The sequence below is a fragment of the Perna viridis genome, chromosome 7, assembly GCF_037379345.1.
Source record: "Perna viridis isolate PV_CMFRI_1.1 ecotype Kerala chromosome 7, ASM3737934v1, whole genome shotgun sequence".
NCBI classification, from domain to species: Eukaryota; Metazoa; Mollusca; class Bivalvia; order Mytilida; family Mytilidae; genus Perna; species Perna viridis.
Genome location: NC_142451.1, coordinates 11,638,938 through 11,659,927, shown reverse-complemented (window position 1 = coordinate 11,659,927; position 20,990 = coordinate 11,638,938). Strand labels below are relative to the sequence as shown.

At 33.4% G+C, this 20,990-nt stretch overlaps 1 protein-coding gene and 1 long non-coding RNA gene across 2 annotated transcripts; one reads left to right on the top strand and one right to left on the bottom strand.

Annotated features, from left to right (window-relative positions):
- On the bottom strand, positions 1-695 carry LOC148611336 (uncharacterized). Its single transcript, XM_088595242.1, has one exon. It carries the CDS (start codon positions 583-585, stop codon positions 1-3), a length of 585 nt encoding a protein of 194 aa, XP_088451368.1. The 5' UTR covers positions 586-695.
- On the top strand, positions 75-16,382 carry LOC148611335 (uncharacterized). Its single transcript, XR_015924110.1, has 8 exons — positions 75-211; positions 1,654-1,768; positions 3,798-3,916; positions 8,907-9,096; positions 9,783-9,892; positions 12,236-12,335; positions 13,126-13,255; positions 14,710-16,382. It is a non-coding gene; the product is annotated as an uncharacterized LOC148611335 (long non-coding RNA).
- The last annotated feature ends 4,608 nt before the right edge of the window (positions 16,383-20,990 follow it).

Here is a 20,990-nt window from a genome sequence, read left to right as displayed (position 1 = left end):
CTACATTAATAAGCTGTTTGATTGTAAGTTAATTACATTATTTATTATTACATGTCCTACCTTTTTTTTTTTAGCTCCTTTCTTAGATTTCCTAGCAACAGGAACAGATTTAGATTTTGGTCGCAGTAACTTGGCCGCACAACTGGACCGCTCTGCCTTCTCCTCAGGATCAGTGTATGGATCATTAACAACCAGTTCATGAGTTTTCCTTGTAAGTCTAATGTATTTAGGTGTTTCTAAGTCACTTTTCACTGTTGAAAGTTTAGTCCTTGCTTTTTTGTGAGGTAAATTCCCAGATTTAAATGTGTATTTATTTCCTTTTTTGAATCCTGACATTTTATAAATTAGAAATGTTGACTCTGTTAATTTAGCATTGATAAGTGTTGATGTGCTCTGATGCAAGTTTATTTTATACACTTGTTTTGCAGTACAGGTTGATGTGAAAAGTTCAGTCTTTGCACTATTTACAGGATAAACAACAGGTGCCCCCCCTTCAAACATATAAAATTCTTCAAAGATGCCATTTGATGATCTCATGGCTCTTCTATAGTTATTATGATGACAAGCAAAATTTGTTGCTGTCATTCTGGTACCTCTTATCACCAACGATTAAAAATTACATGATAAAGTTAGAAAGTGGATCTTCATTTCACTTAATTTAGAAAGTTTTGAACCTTTTTTCCATTTTTTTTGTATTTTTACTATTAAAAGGGTAGATTCTACCCTTAATAAATTTAGATTTCAACTTGTACATGCATAAAAGGAGTATTGCTTAAAGTGCTGGAAAACATAAGTGAGAATAATTTCTAAGATATTTTAACAAGAAATTTTCCATTTTTAATTTTTGATTTTTGCTTTCTGTGGAAATTTTTCAGCACTGGCCGCAAACTCGCACTCCAACCTAAAAAGGGAATATCTCGACTAAACTTTAACAGATTTTCACCTAACTTGGTTTCTGTACTTGTGTTAAGATGTGCTTTATAAATGCGAACTTGAGTACTGATTCTTAACCGCTTCATGTTTTGATAGGATACAAATGCGCAATTATTTGTTTACATTCTACCGGGAACTTTTTTACTCCAACATGGTACTGAGTACTGAATACAAGGTGGTACCTGATTGGTTGGATATGGCTTGAAATTTATTTTCATTTCAAAACTTACCCATTTATGATTGATTTTATTTTGGTAATAATTAATAATTTGTTATAGGGTTGAAATGATTTCTCATAAATGAAATCTAGGTGCTTCATTTTTTTCCAGTGTATTTTGTGCTGAATTTTCAAGAGTCCATAACAACTGAAATTTCGATCAACTTTTGCCGCATGACCATATACTTTTTTTTATGCAAATAAAAAGTATGCTTTTCTAGTTTTAGGAACTGAAACCCATTTTCTGCTAATTTGTGTGGTTTTGTTGAAATTAATTTTCAAAGTACATAGGTACCCTATGGAAAATGCATTACGAATAATTGTACTCTTGTATCCTATTGCAGTTCTCGATGGATGATGGGAATATTTTACACATATCATGTAACATAAACAAAATTCAGACACAGCTGACAGCTGCAAATAAGACAATGATTGCCTTTCCTATCATGGAAAAGCTATGCTTTGATGTGGATAATACATTTGGAGTTATATTTTTTTCCCAGGCGAGGTAGGTTCTTGACAACAGCAACAGTGGAACAACGGAGATACACGTACCTGTACATACATCCATGTGTTTCCTGAAGTTTTTAAAAATCACATTCACTGTTTGAAATAAATGTAAGTAAAAAAAATAGGAAAAGGCTTGAAAACTATCAGAAAAGATGAATTTATTTTTACAAAACATAATCTTAACCTTATTATATATATATTCATCCAATAACAGTAGAGGCTAAAAACCACTAATTCCACTTCCCATAGGCTTCTATGCTAATTTCACAATATTCAATGGCTTCTCTGGACTTTACCTTAACTTTAACCTGCAGAGGACTATATATCAGCATGATTCTACATATGCCAGCTCACAATCCTCTGAATGGCATGTGGGGTTAGCTGACTTGCAGTGCAGTACTGGTCACCGGAAGTGAAGTGTCTATAAATAGCATGGGAAATCCCAGTGTTTTCACAAGATAGGGGTATATTTAGAAATCATTATGGAGATTAGGCTTCACATCACAAGAAGCAAAATGCACCTATAAAATGTACAGAAATGTTTTTCCTTTCAGAAACTGTTTAAATTTTTTAAAGGAGATGAGAACTTTTTTCACAGCACTATGAGGAACAGGGGTAATTTCTGCGTAGAACTATTTTTGCGTACGTTCCAAATGCTCATTGGTTGAATTGGTGGTCTGTAACCTAAATAGAGCAGTCTACATATGAAGATACATGTATATATATTAAATTAAACCTTGTTCAGACACATATTATGTGACAGGATCAATAGTAGTTATGCAAGGGAGAGTGTACATTTGTATTACTTGTACAGGGCACAATGACCAGTTTAGTTTATTTACATATATGTACAAATGTGTATTAATTCCTACATGTATCAATGAAAAATCATGTGGAGTAGATGTAAGATAGAAATAATGTCAATTGTTAATAAATAGACCAAGAATTAGTTTGCAATTCTAACTATTGCTTGTCTTCTCTGTTTGTCCAAACTTTAAAAGTTTTATAGAATTTTATTATCCAACATAAAATGTATAGAAATGCCCATCATTTACAACTGGTAGTTACGATTTGGAAATTCCTACAGCCGGTCACTAGGAAATCACAGCCATGCATTACTAATTTTAGTATGGGGCATTAATAGTTTTTCTTACCTTTAATAAGTGACAACTTTAAGTAAGAGTGATCTAATTCAATTACATGTAATTAGATTAGGAGATTTAAATTTGTTGAAAGATGGTACTGGAACTGAGTATATTGAATTATTAGGTATGTTTAATCTTGTACTAGAGATTAATTATTATTTTCTTTTTTTTTTTTGGGGGGGGGGTGATTATTAGAAACAACACCATCATGATTTATTTTCATAAATATTTGATTCATCGAGATACAGACTTATTTCAAATTAAGGTGAAATCATATGTTTCAGTAATAGATATAAAGTTGGTTAAAAAAAGTATCAATGCAAAGCTTTTTCCATATTGGCCCTGTAATATGCCCTTTTTATTAATAGCCTCGGATGGCTGTAATGGCCATTATTAATACCTCGGGCATGTAACAGGGCCAATACAGAAAAAGCCATACATTAATACTATATTAACATGATGCCCTTATTGTTTGCCTTGTGCAGTCAAATATGGTAAGATGCCCTTATTGTTTGCCTTGTGCAGTCAAATATGGTAAATACATGTAGATTTGTGATATTAAATATCTGAAATCTACACATTTCATCTTCAGTGCTCTTAGTAATAACACAAATTGTATGTCTTTAAATGACATGAAATGTAAATACTTAATATGAGTTTGAATTAAAAAAAAATATGATAATATCTTGAAAACTATAATAGATAGAATGAAACTTTTGATTGACGAAATAATCCTCATGATATGCCCTAACAAAGTCTTCATGGAGTCATACTTGTCCAACACCATTTTGTTACAGTTATTGCAATTGAAAGCAAAAATTTAAACAGATGAGGGATTTTGGCTCCTGGGAGCCTCTTGTTTATATGTTCCAGGCTCATCCAGTATTGAGTCATAAGTTGTAAAATTCCTGATTGTAGAAACAATTCTTAACTTTTTTCATTTTTTGTGTCTTTTGTTTATCATATTCATATTTCTCATTTTGTCTTTTCAGCTTGGTGACTGGATACAAATTTGTCGGAAGTGGCAAGATTCCCCTGGTCCATGATTAATCCTGCTTGCACTTGTAGTCAGACAGTAGTATGAATTAATAGGAGCAGAACAGATCCTCAGGTGAGTGGATTCTTTTGGACCTGACTTTCCATAGCCTCGGTTTACAGCCTCACACTTAAGTGTCACTGTCCCAAAACGAGTCTTAACGAAGTTTGTCCGACCAAATCTAATGTTGATTATATTACACCCAAGCCTCTTATCATCCTCTGTCATGTACAAGCATTTTGCTTCCACATCTGGCATAAAGTCTTTGCCCCAGTGATCTTGCTCAGTACCTTTACATACATAGGAGTATGATTTGTACTTTTCTAAACAATGTCTTGTATAACACGCAATGATACTATCTGTTGCATAGCTAAATCTGTTTACAAGTTTGTTCATATCTCTTGCAAACTCCCTAAGACTAAGAGCGAAGTTGAACCCTTTGTGCAGCTGTTGCTTAAGTCAAAAGCAAATCGTTTTTTTTTTTAGCATTGTGCAATCTGTTTTAGTTACAAACTGTAGCATCATTTCATTAAATTTAGCATTGTCACAGTCTCGCATTTGTGATTTGGCTAAGTATCTGGTGTCGCGACGGTTCTCAGGTATGATAATTAAATTTTCTTCTTGTTTCCGGCTAAATCATCTGAACGTATGACTATCACCATCTGTTGTTAATTGTCCAAATATAAATGGTCATTTAGCATATCACCCAGTATTTCAAAATACCTCTCTTCATTGCCTATTGTAGCACTCCATTTCATGTTGGCTGAACAGTTACCAGGATAGCCTGGGCACTCTGGATCTCGTCCAAGTGATCTTAGATTGCTTGCTGTCTTACAAAGTATGTTTGCATCATGAAACTATAAGTTTCTTCTTTACTGTTACATTTCTGCTAGTGAGCTTCTAGCTTGGGTAGAAGGCTGAAACTGTGTTGTTCTATGGTGACAAGAATTTTTTTTGTATTGTGTGTCAGTTTCAGCTAGTATAGGTGTGTTTTCTGGGAACCCATATCTTGAAAGTGCCATTTTTAGCTCGCCTGGCCAAAGGCCATATGTGCTATTGCCATCACTTGGAGGCATCATGAAACTATAAGTTTCTTCTTTACTGTTACATTTCTGCTAGTGAGCTTCTAGCTTGGGTAGAAGGCTGAAACTGTGTTGTTCTATGGTGACAAGAATTTTTTTGTATTGTGTGTCAGTTTCAGCTAGTATAGGTGTGTTTTCTGGGAACCCATATCTTCAAAGTGCCATTTTTAGCTCGCCTGGCCAAAGGCCGTATGTGCTATTGCCATCACTTGGAGTCCGTCGTACTTGTCCGTCGTCGTTAAACAATTTTTCAAAACTCTTCTCCTCTCACACTACTTGACCAATTGGTACCAAACTTTGTATGAATATTCTTTGGGGTATCCTGCATAGAATTGAAGTGGGGATTTTTGATCCATCAAAAAAAAAGGCCTCCGTTACTAAAAATAGAACATAGGGGTCAGACAGTAGTTTTTTGCAAATATCTCCAAAACTGTAGGTTTAGCTGATTTAAAAAATTTTCATTTTCATATGATAAGCCATGTTGGAGTTATTGCTCTTTTTCAATGTTTTTTCCTATTTTTAATGTTATTTCTTTAAAAAATCTTCTCCTTTGACACTGCTTGACCAATTGGTACCCAACTTCTAATGAGTGTTCTTTGGGGTATCCTGCATAGAACTGATGTGGGGATTTTTGATCCATAAAAAAAATGGTCCACGTTAATAAAAATAGAACAAAGGGGTTAGACAGTAGTTTTTCACATATATCTCCAAAACCATTAGGTTTAGCCAAATTCTTTCAAAATATGATACGATCCTTATTTGTAGGACTACAAAAGTCTTCAGGCATAAGAGTTGTTAGATGCCTCCTTATAAGAGTTATTGCCCTTGACAGGGGAAAATGACAGGTTTTTATTTTTTCAGTTTTCAGCCAATGTCTTGAAAACTATGATAGATTTTAACTTTCATTTGCTGAAATGATACTTATGATAAGTCCTATCAAAGTTTTCTTGAGTCAAAATTGTTGGGGAATTTCTTGTTTAATTTATTGCCCTTGAAAGGCAAAATTCAACCAGGTGAGCGATTCAGGCTCCTAGGAGCCTCTGGTTTTCAGTGACTTGGCCACTGTTGACCCTGATTTGATCAGACTACACACAGTCTGATGATAGAGTTGCCAGTGCCCTTGTTGACTTTATGGATTGGCGTATGGATTCAACTGGAAAAATTTCTCGCATAGTTTATATTTGCTGGTACAGTACTTCTAATAGCGTGATTACGGGGCTCAACTTATATGTAGCAAGCATCACTTTATCTAGGCGGTAGTTTATAATTTGTTGTAAAACATGTTTGGACTTCTCATTTGATTCAATTTCAAAATTTCCCTGCTTTAAGTAAGCATTTTTTTCAATCCAAGTCTTAGATTTCTTAATTTTTGAACATGCAAATAAATAAAGTTAACATTTTGAATGGTTACCACAGGAACAGTTCACTATGATACTATGGCATCAGTAACATATGATAGTTTTGATAGAGCCCCATCAGGAATTTTGTAGTGTCATGTATTCTGCTTGTCACCTTGCTGCTATGTCAGAAGCAAACAGCCCATGGAGGTGTTTTTTTGGGGGGGTTTTCAAGCGAGCTGGCATTATATCACACACACTTGACAGATTTGTCACATACTTCCTATGGTTGGCTGACATGGGTCTTTTGTTGAGGTAATGTACTGGTTCAGTTGAAGTAAGACCTTTGTTGACCATGCTTTCTGCAGCATTATATGCACTACTGTCTGGATCTGTGGTTACTTCATTAAGCTCAAACCCATCTCGCAGTTCTTGCCCAGGCTTGTTCATTTCCAATACTGTCTTGCATGTTAATTTAGTTTTTAGCTCACTTGGCCAAAGGCCATGTGAGCTTTTGCCATCACTTGGCGTCCGTCGTCCGTCTGTAAACTTTTACATTTCAATCTTGTTCTCTGAAACCACAGGGCCAAATAAAACCAAACTTGACACAAATGTTCACTGGTATGAGGGGATGAAAGTTTGTGATTTTGGTGCCGATCGGAAATTCAAGATGGCCGCCACCGAGGATCTTAGTTTAACATTGGACCCTATGGGAGAAACATGTAAAAATCTTCTTCTCGGAAACCACTTGACCAAATTAAACAAAACTTGACACAAATGTTCACTTTTATGAAGGGATGTAAGTTTGTGATTTTGGTGCCAATCGGAAATTCAAAATGGCCGCCACTGAGGATCTTACTTTAACATTGGACCCTATGAGAAAAACATGTAAAAATCTTTTTCTCGGAAACCGCTTGACCAAATGAAACAAAACTGGAAACAAATGATCGTTGGCATGAGGAGATGAAAGCTTGTGATTCTTTTGCCATTTCAAAATGGCTGCCAATGTGGATCTTAACTTAACCAAAGTTTCCGCTTGAGAAAATATACATCTAGAGGTCGCCACATGATCTTCAACAAGTGGGAAATTTCCTCCATGTAGCAAGCTCTAAATTGCCCCAATAAAAACAAAGTGGATAAATCAGTGAACACAATACTGAAGGGGGCTGGAGGGGGTCTGATCCCGAAATCCCGACTTTATTTTTACTAAATCCCGAAATCCCGAACAACAAAGGAACTTAAAAACTGCTAAAATCCCGATTCCCGGTGGATTTATTTCCGGAAATCCCGGGCTTAATTCTTAGAAATCCCGAAATCCTGAGCTTAAAAACCTCTGATCCCAGCATCCCGAAAAAGGTCCGGCCCTTCCTCAATACTATATCAGTTTATCATTTATGGTAAGAAACTAAAATGTTTTAAAAAAAGACAACTACATGCCAGCGACTATATTTCCTGCCTTGGGACAGGCGCAAACAATATGCAGCGGGGTTAAACTAGTTTTGTTGGATCCAAACCCTCCCCCTCTATATGGTCAAAGGCTAAAATAAATACAAAGTTAGACACACAGTAAAAATCAACCTGAAATACATCCAATTCATTAGAAAAGTACCTCAACAATTATTAACAATAACATAGAAGACAAACAAATGAGGTATAAACAATGAATGCTCGCAGTTACTGAAAGCAAGCTCAGGACACAAATAAGGATGACAAATCTTCAAGCCTCCCAACACAAAAAATATCAGTTACAAAACTTCCAAAGGATTTAGAACTGCAACATCATAGACTATGTTGGTCTAGCAAGAAGTTGTGCAATGACTAAAATGCTAAAATATGAATGATTAAGTTATAATGTAATGATCTAATAAGAGTATCAATATTTTTTCCTACAAAGACAAGATTTAATGATCTGACAACAATGTCGAATTTATATCCTTTATGAATCAGTCTATTTAAATAATTCTTAAGATTTGATGGACATTGTTTGCATTTATGTGCCTTGTAAACTATATTTCCATACAAAACTGGATGTGAAATGCCTAGTTTAATAAGATTAGTTTTTTAGCAAAGTAATCATGTTGGAGGCTAAGAAACGCTGTGTTTTGCAGAAATTTCATGGATTCCGCAAAACAATGGCAATTTCTGCATTTTTAAAGGCCTGGTTCCGGATTTTAGTATGTTGGGGTTGCAAACTATGCATTATGTCCCCTTTCCAACCTGTCCCATGCAATAATTCCTGTTTACCAATGCTTTAAATTGCAAGAAAATCTTCATCTAAGGAAAATTCCTTGTAAATTTACGCAAAATTATATGAAATATTTAGCAAGTAATTAAACCAGATGAGCGATACAGGCTCACGTGAGCCTCTGGTTTACTGTATGCTTTTTCTTTTTTATGAGCACAGCTTTGATTTTTGATTTGTGGCTACAACATAATGTTTGAATGTTTCATTGTCAGTTACAGAGAAGTTAGACTGTGTTGCTAGTTGGAATGGCGTTTTTCCAATACCTTAATATATTCTGCTGATATAGATTCCATCGGCCTGGACATTTTTTGTCTTAGGATCCTAGCCATGTAGTCTTTTCACCCTTTTTACCTTTTCTCTCTGCATTTTCATGTCTTCATTTTTCTTTTCTGTTATTTTAGCCACTTAATTTGATCTATACTGCATACCTGATACAGATGGAGGGGGGATATTTGATGCCATACAAACTTGATGGTAACTTGATGTACCTATTGGTGTGTGTTGAAGACCCACTTGCCTGCCTACATTTACATGTATTTTGCTGCACGACGACCGTGCTTGTTGCTTTCAACGTCTTCGTACAAGTTAAAGGTTTTTGATTTGTATTTGCACTTAGTACACTTTGCCACTTCTGTTCAAGCTGAATCCCATTTCTGTTCTTTCAATAAATCCTGTCTAAGTAACCTTTTTACTTCGGTGACATTTGTATGTGCTCTCTAAATACTTTATTCTACATGTCACTATTTTTTCCTATTGTTACAGTTCTATTTGTCTTTCTTTCAGATCTGTAGGCACAAATAAAAGTTTTTACTATAAATTTCCTTCTAATTCAATTTTAGAAAGGATTTATTTTTCATATAATCAATCAGTTGAAAAATGGTCTATTTAATTACCTCCCTTGTTTTCATTATTTTTTTTATCATGCACCATTTACATCATATGCTCATATTTCTGTTTTCCATATCTACTTTTTATAGTAATTTCATAACTGTATTTCTTGACAGTGAATAAAAATAAAAGTTTTATGTAGGTTTCTCTTGTTTTTAGGGATTTCAAAAAAAAAATGGGGGGGGAGCTATTTTCATGTGTTCTACCATAGACATTTGAAAAACTCCAAAACTCTCTATTTTACATGTATTGAAAAACTTTCTTTTTTTACATGTATAAATATGGCTTTCATATATCAAAGTACTTCTGAATAACTTATTTAGTTAGATTAATGTAAAGATTTGTCTTGTGCAGTCTTAATTTTATTCTCAGCACATTTTCTACTTCAGTCTTAGCTGCCTGATTTGTACACAACAACTGCATAGATGTCATGGAGACTGGAATTTCTGTTGAATGTTTGCTTGTTGGAGATTTAGTCACAAGATCATATTCATCCAGTGTTAGTTTCACAAAATTAGTCACTTGTATTTCATATACTTCAGAATTTGTATGTGTAAGCCCTTTATTGTGGGGTGTGTTTCCATTCCTAAACTTGTATTTTTTCAAGTGAACAGCATAGTGTCCCTTTTTTAAAATTTTGTCATGAAATTACATTGTAAAATTCTAGAAACAATATTTGATTATCATTACCAGATATTCTTGTGCCTTTTTTTTGGTTAAGTGGTTTTCTTCAAGAAATCAACAGAATTTTTTTTAAATTGAAAAGTCAGGGGTTGAAAATTCCTAAAGCCCGATGCCCAGGACTAAAAAAAATGCACCTCGGGACTTGTCGTTTTTCAATGAAATAAGTCTGTCGGGCATGGCAAATCTAAAAAAAATAGAACTAATTTTTGAAAGATTTCGTTGTCATTATTTGGACCATGTTTCTTGATCTATTCCCTGACCTATAAATAGTAATAACTTTATTTTTAGAATGGGTATTTACTAGATCGATCTATTGATTAGTCATTCTCAAGTCTGAATCACACCTGCGCTTGATCAGACACATTTTTTGACATGCTACAAATTTTATTAATCAAGCGCTGGAATGATAAAGATCAAATTTTGTTGATAATTTTTTGAGGATAAGATCGTTGCTCAATTATAATTTCACAGTTAAAAAAAATGCAGAAATGGAAAGCTGATGACAAGGCATCAGATGTGGAGATTGAATCAATTGACACTGTGTCTTCTTCCCTGCAAACCTAGAATTATACATAAGAATATCAGATAACAAAATTGCATTTATTGGGACTTGACATAACATTGTTCGGGCTTAGTGTACAAAAGATGAAAAAGTCCAGGGCTCGGGTCTTCCCAAAAAAATGTTCAACCCCTGAAAGTTTTGCTGAATAATATAAAATTTACTCTGGCCACAAGTGGAGGCAAGATACTAAATAAAGCATAATATTTGGTCTTTGAATATAAAAATGAGTAATTTACTGAAAAATATTTAGGTTTGATGGAATTTGTTCCCTTATAGGTATAAAACCACTAAATATTCATGAGATCAACAAGCACTGCCCATTTTGGGGAGAAAAATTTGAGGTAAGGAAATGAGTGCCAGAACTTAGACCATTGAATAACACTGCTTGGTTTGAATTTTTTTCTTACAGTACTTTCATTTTTCTAGTAATTTTTATTTTTTTTTTTTTCAAGAACTGAAATATTTTTTTTCACCAAAGATCTAAAGAATAGGGATGTCCTGTATAGAAACACAGTGCTGAAATACATTGTTTACAAACAAGCCATGTGAATTGCCAAAAAGTTCTGCATGACCATATAGTTTGACAGCGGCATAAGATGAAACTATATATCTTTTTATCTAAACAATATATGAAAAATCCAGGTTTTGAATGGTAAAAAAATATGGGTGTTGATTTTGTGATGGCTAAGCATAGAAAGTAATGGGAGTTTTTTTTTCAGAATTTATACCTATAAAGGAGAATGTTTGGTAAGGACCCTTTTTGCCTCTTAATTTGGGCTTTTTTGAAAATTTGATTATCTGATTTCTAAGTAATAGCAGTATAGTAAAATGGTGGCAAACACTGAATTTAAGATGTTTTTGACAAGATTTATGATTTTATTCCAGAAATAACAGTGTGCATTTATGAGACTTTTACAAAAACCTTGAACATTTCTGCAATTTTTACGGTGATTTTTGTGTGGAGCGGAAGTTGCCACACATCTGTTGACTCAAGATATTTTTACACGAGTTGTAACTGACAATTATACACAAAATATATGAAGCAAGAGATTCAACATGCATGTGGCCATTGTTCAAAGAGTAATAAACTACACAAAATTTGGTGTTTTCCAGCCTTTTTAACAGATTTTTCCAATCTCGGTCAAGTTTGAAGGGCTTATATGTTCAAATTATTACCATAAACCAATCAAATCAACTATAGAACACATTAAAGAGCTTGAGAAACAATATTAGAGTTTTTTCATGTAGACTTTGTTTTTGAGGCCAAATTTTGCCCTTAACAAACCAACTTCTTTCTCGGCTACAACCTTATTTCCCATGGAAGTTATAAAAAAAACTTGTAAGGTATTTCAAAACATATCACATTTACTCAAGATTTTTTTAAAAAATTTATCGCAAACTTTGCCTATAGTAATAGGTACAAGTATTGTATTGATATTCTTGAGCGGGTCTACGTCAAAACAGGGAGGCTAATAAAATAGTCAGAGTTCCTTTTATGTTTTTTTTTTTAAACAGCTGCATGTAATTTTTGACTTGAATTTTGGCCATATTTAAAGATGTATCCAAGTAGATAAAATGTGTGATTTTTATATACAGATTCAAAGACAGGAAAGAGGAGGTATGTCCAGTTGATAAGGAGTACTGCAGCACAACACCACCAAAGTGAAAGTAGAAAACATGTGCTTTTGACTTTAAGGTTTGACAGTTTCCCAATCTTTGTGGATTGGTCTAGGTTTTTTAAGTTAAAATCAAATTTCTTGAAACATTCTATATGCATGAAAGTTGTACATGTATCATAATTCAAGATATTGATCATTACAATATAATTACAAATTAACATATCAATGATATAATTGATACACACTTTTTATATAACATCATAAGCAACATAAAATTATGGATAAAATAATAATAAATCATCATGGATACGAGACTAACTAATTACCTCACTTATGTTACATTCCTTATGCATTTCTTCCTCTCTGATAATTTCAATAGAAGAATTTGTTTTTTCCTACCTACTGACCTAAGCTTTAAATCATTGGGTTGAGAAACAGCAAACAAACATATTTTTGTGTTTGGGCTGATATAGAATTTTTCTGTGTATGTGTGCACACTTACATTTGAAAGTAAAAATCACTCACCTAATGCATTTTTGCTATTCTTAATTGGTATTTTTTCTAAAAATAATATATATTTTTGAGGATTTTGGTCACTTAATATCAAATTTATTCATGTTTGCCATGTTGTAGAACAATTTTAATGCAAATTTCTATTATGACGAATATTGTAGTTGTTGACAGGTCTGGAATATCTTCTTTTATCATACTTTAGTGATATTTCTTGCAGTAAACCATAAATTGTTCATGATTCAGTCTGAGGCCTAATTTGCATAGCATAATGCATAGAATTTCAAGTATTGTGGTATAATTTTGGCAAATTGTGTTTTATTTCATGTATTAAAAGTAATTATCTGTTTTTTATAGGATCAAGCAATCAATGATAGATGTCAGATGCCAGGTTGTTTAGGTTAAACTGAACAACTGTGCCCTGCAGCAGCACCATAGGTTTATGTATTTGGAAACTGTTTGGAAATGACATTCTTAAGAGATTTTTGTAAGCATTTTTATTTGTTAGCATATAAAGCACAATCAAATTGTGTAGTTAAAATGTTGATTTTCTACTTTTCCAGAAAAAAGAACTGCATTTTAGTAAAAAATGTGTTTTTCATTGCTTAATTTACCTAGTAGGTTAGAAAGCAAGAGATGAATAAAATAAGTAAATTTTACAGTTTTGTTTATGTATTGGGGATATGTTTTTTATAAGAAATACACTTCTTTATCAAACTAATGATGAGAGAGTTCAAGGATTATAGTGGAAACTAAAAGAATGTAATTCAGAGACAAAGACAGGCATGGATAACTGACACACAACCAAGAATAAAAAATCACTGAAATATTATACAGCAGTCCCCCTTTCTAGGGCCCCTCATTTGAAAGACCACTCCTTTCTCCTGGCCATATTTCTCTTGCATTAACTCTTTTATATACTAATTAACCCCTTTTTGAAGGCCACCTTTTTTCGGCCAAAAATATCCTTTGTCCTCTCAAAAACAACCATGCTGTTGTTTATTGACAACTTTGATAACAATGATAAACCAGAAGTTTGAGACCGGATGTTCAATAGTTTGACCTGAAAGGTTAAAGTTACACTTCTGTGATTGCACAATTGGTAAACAAAGATGACATCTGTTAAAAAAAAATGAAAGTGTTGACACTCGAAAACAAAGTTAAAGTCATTAAATTAACTGAAAAGGGTCACAGTTTGAGGAAGCTGGCGGCAGATTTTAAGGTGTGTAAAATGCAAATTCAAAATATTATTTGGAAAAAGGAGAACATTTTAATTATGAAAACAGTCTGACATCAGTTCATTTTTCAAAGTAAATCTGATACAATGTACACGTTCAAGTTCTTTTAATGAATGCATCTTATGTTTAAATACATTGTTATATTTTAATGTGTCATACTTGCATTTTAAACAGATAATAAAAGGCATTTTAATATTCATAAAACATGTAACAGACATTATCTGGATTATACATAAAGGTCCTACAAAAGAAAAGCAAATCTGTTACATAAGGAACATTTTGTATATATTTTCAGCCATTTTGATTTTCAGATCAATTCCTTTATAGAGACCACCCCTTTTGTAAAGCCTCTTTTATGTTGCAAATGGGTTGTTCTCTCAAGAGTGGGACTACTGTACATGCAAGGTAAAACAGAAGTAAATAAGCATCTAAGACTCCACAAAAACTGGAAGCATAACCATAGTGCACTGATACGGTAAGCATCCTCTGTTTTTCTAGCAACACCCGCTCAGTTGCTCATAAAAAGTCAATTCAGGGAAGAAGAAAAAAGAAAGAAAAACTATTGGCATTTTGTACAAATAAGTATTCATTGTGCAGATGGATTCACTACAAGTTCATGACAGCCATAAGTAATATGGTTTTATTTTGTTCAGTTTTCATTATTTATGGATTGAACTGCATTGAATTTATTTCTTTTTTTCAGGAGGGAAAAAAGCTGTCTTCCTTGATGTGTTCAGTGATTGTAATATTCCCAGACAAGGGTCAAACTATAGTATTAGACCTTTGTAAATATTTATTTGTGTCATAAAATGGATGTATTTTTTTGAAAAAAAAAAAAAAAAACACTTTTCCTATTTGTTCACCCAGGGGAATGGAGGAAAAATAGCATTTATTTTCCGGCATTAGGTTGATCAGTCACGTACCCTGTTCAAATGAAAGGAAGAAGAACTTTGGAATAACAGATTGGTATACTGACACAGTTTGTAATGAGCATTTTTCTCTCAGATTTTTAAGGATAGAAGTTTAAAAAAAATAGGTTTATTTTATTTTAAAAAATACATAGAATATGAAATTTTGATAGATTGCATATTACAAATGAGTGTGGAAAAAAAAACCTGCTGAACTTCTGGTACCTTTAAACTTCTGTATGAATGGCGATTCATGTCACAATAAGGATATTTCTATAACGATGCTTTTTAGCTCACTTGGGGTCCGTCGTCGTCGTGGACAAATTTTAAAATATCTTCTCCTCTGAAACTACTAAACTGACAGGTTTTAAACTTTGCATGATTATTCCTTAGGGTGTTTTGCACAAAATGATCGTTGGGATTTTTGATCATTGAAAAAACATGGCTGCTGTTACTAAAAATAGAACATAGGGGTCAGATTGCAGTTTTTTGCAAACAACTCAAAAATCGTTGCCTTTAGCAAATATCTGGCAGGAATAAAATTGTTCAGCATCATGAGATGGACCTATGCCAAAATTTTCAAAATGATTGGTCAACTGATGTAGGAGTTACAGCCCCGGAAACAGATTTTTTTTCGGATTTTTTGCATGTGCAACTTTGAAAATCTATTCAAAATCTATTGGACAGAATTCAATGAAATTTGGCATTTATGTTTCTTAGGGTATTCCACACAAAATGGTTGTTGGTATTGTTGATTCATGAAAAAATATTGCCGCCGTTACTAAAAATAGAACATAGGTTCAGATGGCAATTTTTTGCAAATAACTCAAAAATCGTTGCCTTTAGCAAATTTCTGTCTGGGTAATATTAGCATTATGAGACAGACCTATGACCAAAATTTTCAAAACGATTGGTCATACGGCCCCTGAAACAGTTTTTTTTATATTTTCGCATATGCAACTTTGAAAATCTGCTTCTCAAAATCCATTTTACAGAATTCAATGACAGTTAGCATACATGTTCCTTAGGGTATCCCACACAAATTGACCGTTCGGATTAAGACGGGTTTTTGAAAAAAAAAAAAAATTGTTGCCTTTAGCAAAATTCTGGTTCAGGCCATGAAAATGCTATGAAAAGCATTTCCTGCATTTGACAATTTAGTTGATTTTAACTTAGCCTGTCTCATTCCTCAAGTTTTTCAAATAAGGAAATGGTTAACCAGGTGAGCGATTCAGGCTCTCTTGAGCCTCTAGTTTCTTTCGTGATAGTTTTAACTACTTACTGGAATTAACATTAAATTAATTGGTAGTAGCATTTGTTTAAAGTATTACAACACTTTGAGGGAATGGGGTTATTTATATAATTTAAAGTATGTTTCTCGCAAGTATCATGATACTTGATAATTGTGTAATGATAATAGTTGAAAGTATTTGTATTCCACTTATTTTAAATAAATTGAAAAAATATATGTTGCCATTCCCCTATCTTTTACCTTTACTTTTGAACAACACTTACCAAAATCCATCCAGGTTTTTTTTTAAACCCTTAGCAAAGTTACCCTATTTTCAACAAAGAAATTTGAGCAAATTGACCAATAAGTGGTCAAATACCAATGGCAGTGTTTTCAGTTAGTCCTTCGATAGGCCTCAAAGTTATTTAACTCTAATGTCTTAAAGTGAATTAATTTGTCAATCCAAATTATTTGGCCATTTCTGTTACACTAAAAAATAACATCAGAAGGAGAAAGAAGACTTTGCCTTAATTGTAGTCATACACAAATCAAAGTAGTTCTATCCCCAGGTGGCACTAAAAAGTTCAGTTAAATATCACTAGAAAATAAACAACAAAAATCTTCTAGTAATTTTGTGTGAAGCGAAGAGCTGAGAAAAGAAATAATGGTAAAAATTTCAACCATTTAAATAACTGTAATTTTAGAATCTGATCATACATCGATTTCTAACTGTAGGTCAAGGTCTGTTGTATCCTTTATCTCAAAGTTTTTTTTGTTTTTTTTTTTTTTTTGGGGGGGGGGGCATAGATGCTATGTATCAAATATTAAATTAGGAATTTTAAAGATGATACGTCACTTATATAGTGGAAACTGAAATTAAAGGTTCTAGCTAAACGATATTCTTTCTTTCGAATCAGATCAGCTATAAAGTCGGCCTCATAAGAGTGATGAAATAGGTCAGCTAGTAGAAGAGCACAATTTGTTCCCACTGGAATGCCCACCATTTGTTGAAAAAGGCGTCCACCACAGTGGACATATATGTGTTAAACTTTCATGTACCAACTTAGAAGTACCTATACAAGGGAAACTCGTATTAAATTACGGAAATCAAATTGTCTACAGACTCCAACTACACACCTTTAACATAATACATCCAAATGTGTTTTGCAGTCGTATAAAATTGGTAAGTCTAAGTATTTCACTAACTGAAAAATGGACTTAATTATGTAAAAAAAATAACCTTAATTTGTCTCCTTATCAACCAAAAAATAAGGCATGTGTAACATAATTCAGTAGGTAATCTTGAAATAATATTCAATTTCTTATTTTATGTAATATGAAGAGTAAATATTTGATACAAAATGGCTTGCTTAATGGCTTAGACTGTTTTTGTTTGAAGGTTGTAGCTTATGACTATTCCTCAAATTCAAATCGCTGTTTAAATCTAAGTGACGCGTAATGTCAAATATAGTTCACTTAACCTAGAAAACCTGGGAGGGAAAATGTTGTATACTAATCTAGCCATTCAAATATTGTGTTATTGTTTAAATCAGAAGGTTACATCATGCGTCTGTTCTTAAGAAAGCGTTTTTTTTTTTTTTTTTTTTTTTTTTAAAGGCATATACCTAGAAAGTTGTGATATGTAATTAAAGCGGTGAAAAATTGAACAATATCAAGGATCTTGAATGGATACAAATGTTACCCTTCTATACATCCATTAAATCATTCATTTCCCTCACACCTTTTTCGAAACCTACACTTCACATGGTCATATTACTTGGAATCATACTTCCCTTACCAAAATATGCACATTACATCTGATGCAAACTGCACTCTTTGCTTTGTTATAGTCCGTGAAATAACACTTTCCGGTCAAAACCCATTCATGCTCATAACGTCTGATGCGGACCCTGCGCTTAAAATGGCCGTTTGTCCGAAAAACTACCCAAAACCAAAATATAGCCTGATTATGTAATCTGATGCGAATTGTATGCTTGACATGTCCAAACTCTTTTAAACAGATGATTCGAAGCCTACTCTTCACATAGCCAATACTACTAACATTGCACTTTCCTTACCAAAGTATGCTCATCATATCAGATCCCAACTGTACCTTTAACATTGCCATAGTCCGTGAAATAGCACTTTCGAGTCGGAACTCATTCATGCTCATTACATCTGATGCGGACTGTAGTCTTAACATGGCCGTATGACAGAAACACTACCCAAACAATTGCATGCTTATCACATCATATAATAATTTTACATGGCCCAACTGTTTCAAAAATTTTATTCTTGCTAAAATCATACATGCTCATCACTAAAAATGCCAACCGTTTTCTTAATAAGGCCAAAGGACTTAAAATATAATTTTCCTAACAATTACGTACACGATCATCACATCTGACGGAAACCGTACCCCTGACATGCCCGTATGACAGAAAATCTACCCAAAAATGCATGCATATCACATCATATAAGAATTGAACGCCTAACATGGCCGAACTTTCAAATAACTTATTCCTGCTAAAATCATATATGCACATAACTTTAGATGTCGACCGTTTTCTTAATATGGCCAAAGTACTTGAAATATCATTTTCCTACCCAAAATCATTAATGCTCATCACAATTGATGCGTACAGTTCTCCTTTAAATAGCCATTATACAATTCCAAAGATAACAATACTGTGTGAAATATCCCTTTCGTACCTTAATTCTCCATACTAATCACATATGATGCGAACTGAACTCTTAACATGGTCATACTATCTGAAAAAGCACATTCTTACTAGAATCATACATGCTCATCACATCTGATTTGATATGTAACCTAAGTATGACCACGCTACTTCAAATAGCATTTTCCTACTTTGATCATACATGTTCATCACATCTGATTCGTAATGTATCTGTAATATGATTTTAATACTCGATATAACATTTTCCTGCCAATAACGTACAGGTTCATCACATCTGACGCAAACCGTACCCCTGACATCCACGTTAGACAGATAAAACTACCAAAAAAATGCATGCTTATCACATCATATAAGAATTGTACGCCTGATATCGCCAAACTGTTTCAAATAACTTATTCCTGCTTAAATCATATATGCTCATAACGTAAGATACCAACATTTCCTTAATATGGCCAAAGTACTTGAAATATCATTTTCCTACCCAAAATCATTAATGCTCATGACAATTGATTCGTACTGTCCTCACTTAAATAGCCATTTTACAATTCCAAAGATAGCAATACTCTGTGAAATACCATTTTCGTACCTTAATTCTCCATACCAATCACATATGATGCGAACTGAACTTTTAACATGATCATACTATTTGAAATAGCTCAGTCTTAGCAGAATCATACATGCACATCACATCTGATTTGATAATGTACCCTAAGTATGACCATTCTACGTGAAATAGCATTTTCCTACCTAAATCATACATGCTCATCACATCTGATTCATACAGTACTCTTTATATGACCTTATGACTCGAAATAACATTTTCCTACCAATAACGTACATGATGACCGCATGTGACGCAAACCGTACACCTGACATGCCCGTATGACAGAAAAACTACCCACAAATGCATGCTTATCACATCATATAAGAATTGTACGCCTAACATGGCCAAACTTTTTCAAAAATTATTCCTGCTTAAATCATATATGCCGATAACTTAAGATACTAAACGTTTTCTTAATATGGCCAAAGTACTTGAAATATCATTTTCTTACCCAAAATCAATATTGCTCATGACAATTGATGCATACTGTTCTCCTTTAAATAGCGATTATACAATTCCAAAGATAAAATACTGTGGTATGAAATACCCTAAATGTGACCGTACTACTTTAAATAGCACTTTCCTACCTAAATCAAATATGCTCATCACATCTGATTCCTAATGTACTGTCCATATGACCTCACGACTCGAAATAACATTTTCCTACAAACAACATACATGATCATTACATCTGACGGAAACGGTACCCCTGACATGTCTGTATAACAGACAAAGATAGCAATACTCTGTGAAATACCATTTTCGTACCTTGATTCTCCATACCAATGACATATGATGCGAACTGTACTCTTAACATGATCATACTACTTGAAATAGCACATTCGTACCAGAATCATACATGCTCATCAAATCTGATTTGATATGTGTCCTAAATTTAACCATGCTACTTCAAATAGCACTTTCCTACCTAGATCATACATGCTCATCATATCTAATTCGTACTGTATTCTTGATATTTCCTTACGACTCGAAATAACAATTTCCTGCCAATAACATACATGATCATCACATCTGACGGAAACGGTACCCCTGACATGCCCGTAAGACAGAAAAACTACCGAAAAATGCATGCTTATCACATCATAAAAGAATTATACGGCTATCATGGCCAAACTGTTTCAAATATTTGATTCCTGCTAAAATCATACGTGCCCATAATTTAAGACGCCAACCGTTTTCTTAACATGGTCAAAGTAGTTGAAATATCATTTTCCTTACCAAAATCAAAAAATGCTCATGGTAATTGATGCGTAGAGATCTCACTAAAATAGCCATTTTACAATACCAAAGAGAGTTATACTGTGTAAAATGCAATTTTCGTACCTTAATTCTCTATACCAATCACATATGATGTGAACTGTACCCTTAACATGATCATACTACTTGAAATGGCACATTCTAACCAGAATAGAATAGGCTTATCACATCAGATTTGATATGTACCCTAAATATGACCATACTACTTCAAATAGCACTTTCCTACCTAGAACACACATGCTCATCATATCTGATTCATAC

Excerpts from the sequence above, each read along its gene's own strand:
- LOC148611336 (XM_088595242.1), bottom strand. The coding sequence starts at position 585 with ATGACAGCAACAAATTTTGCTTGTCATCATAATAACTATAGAAGAGCC.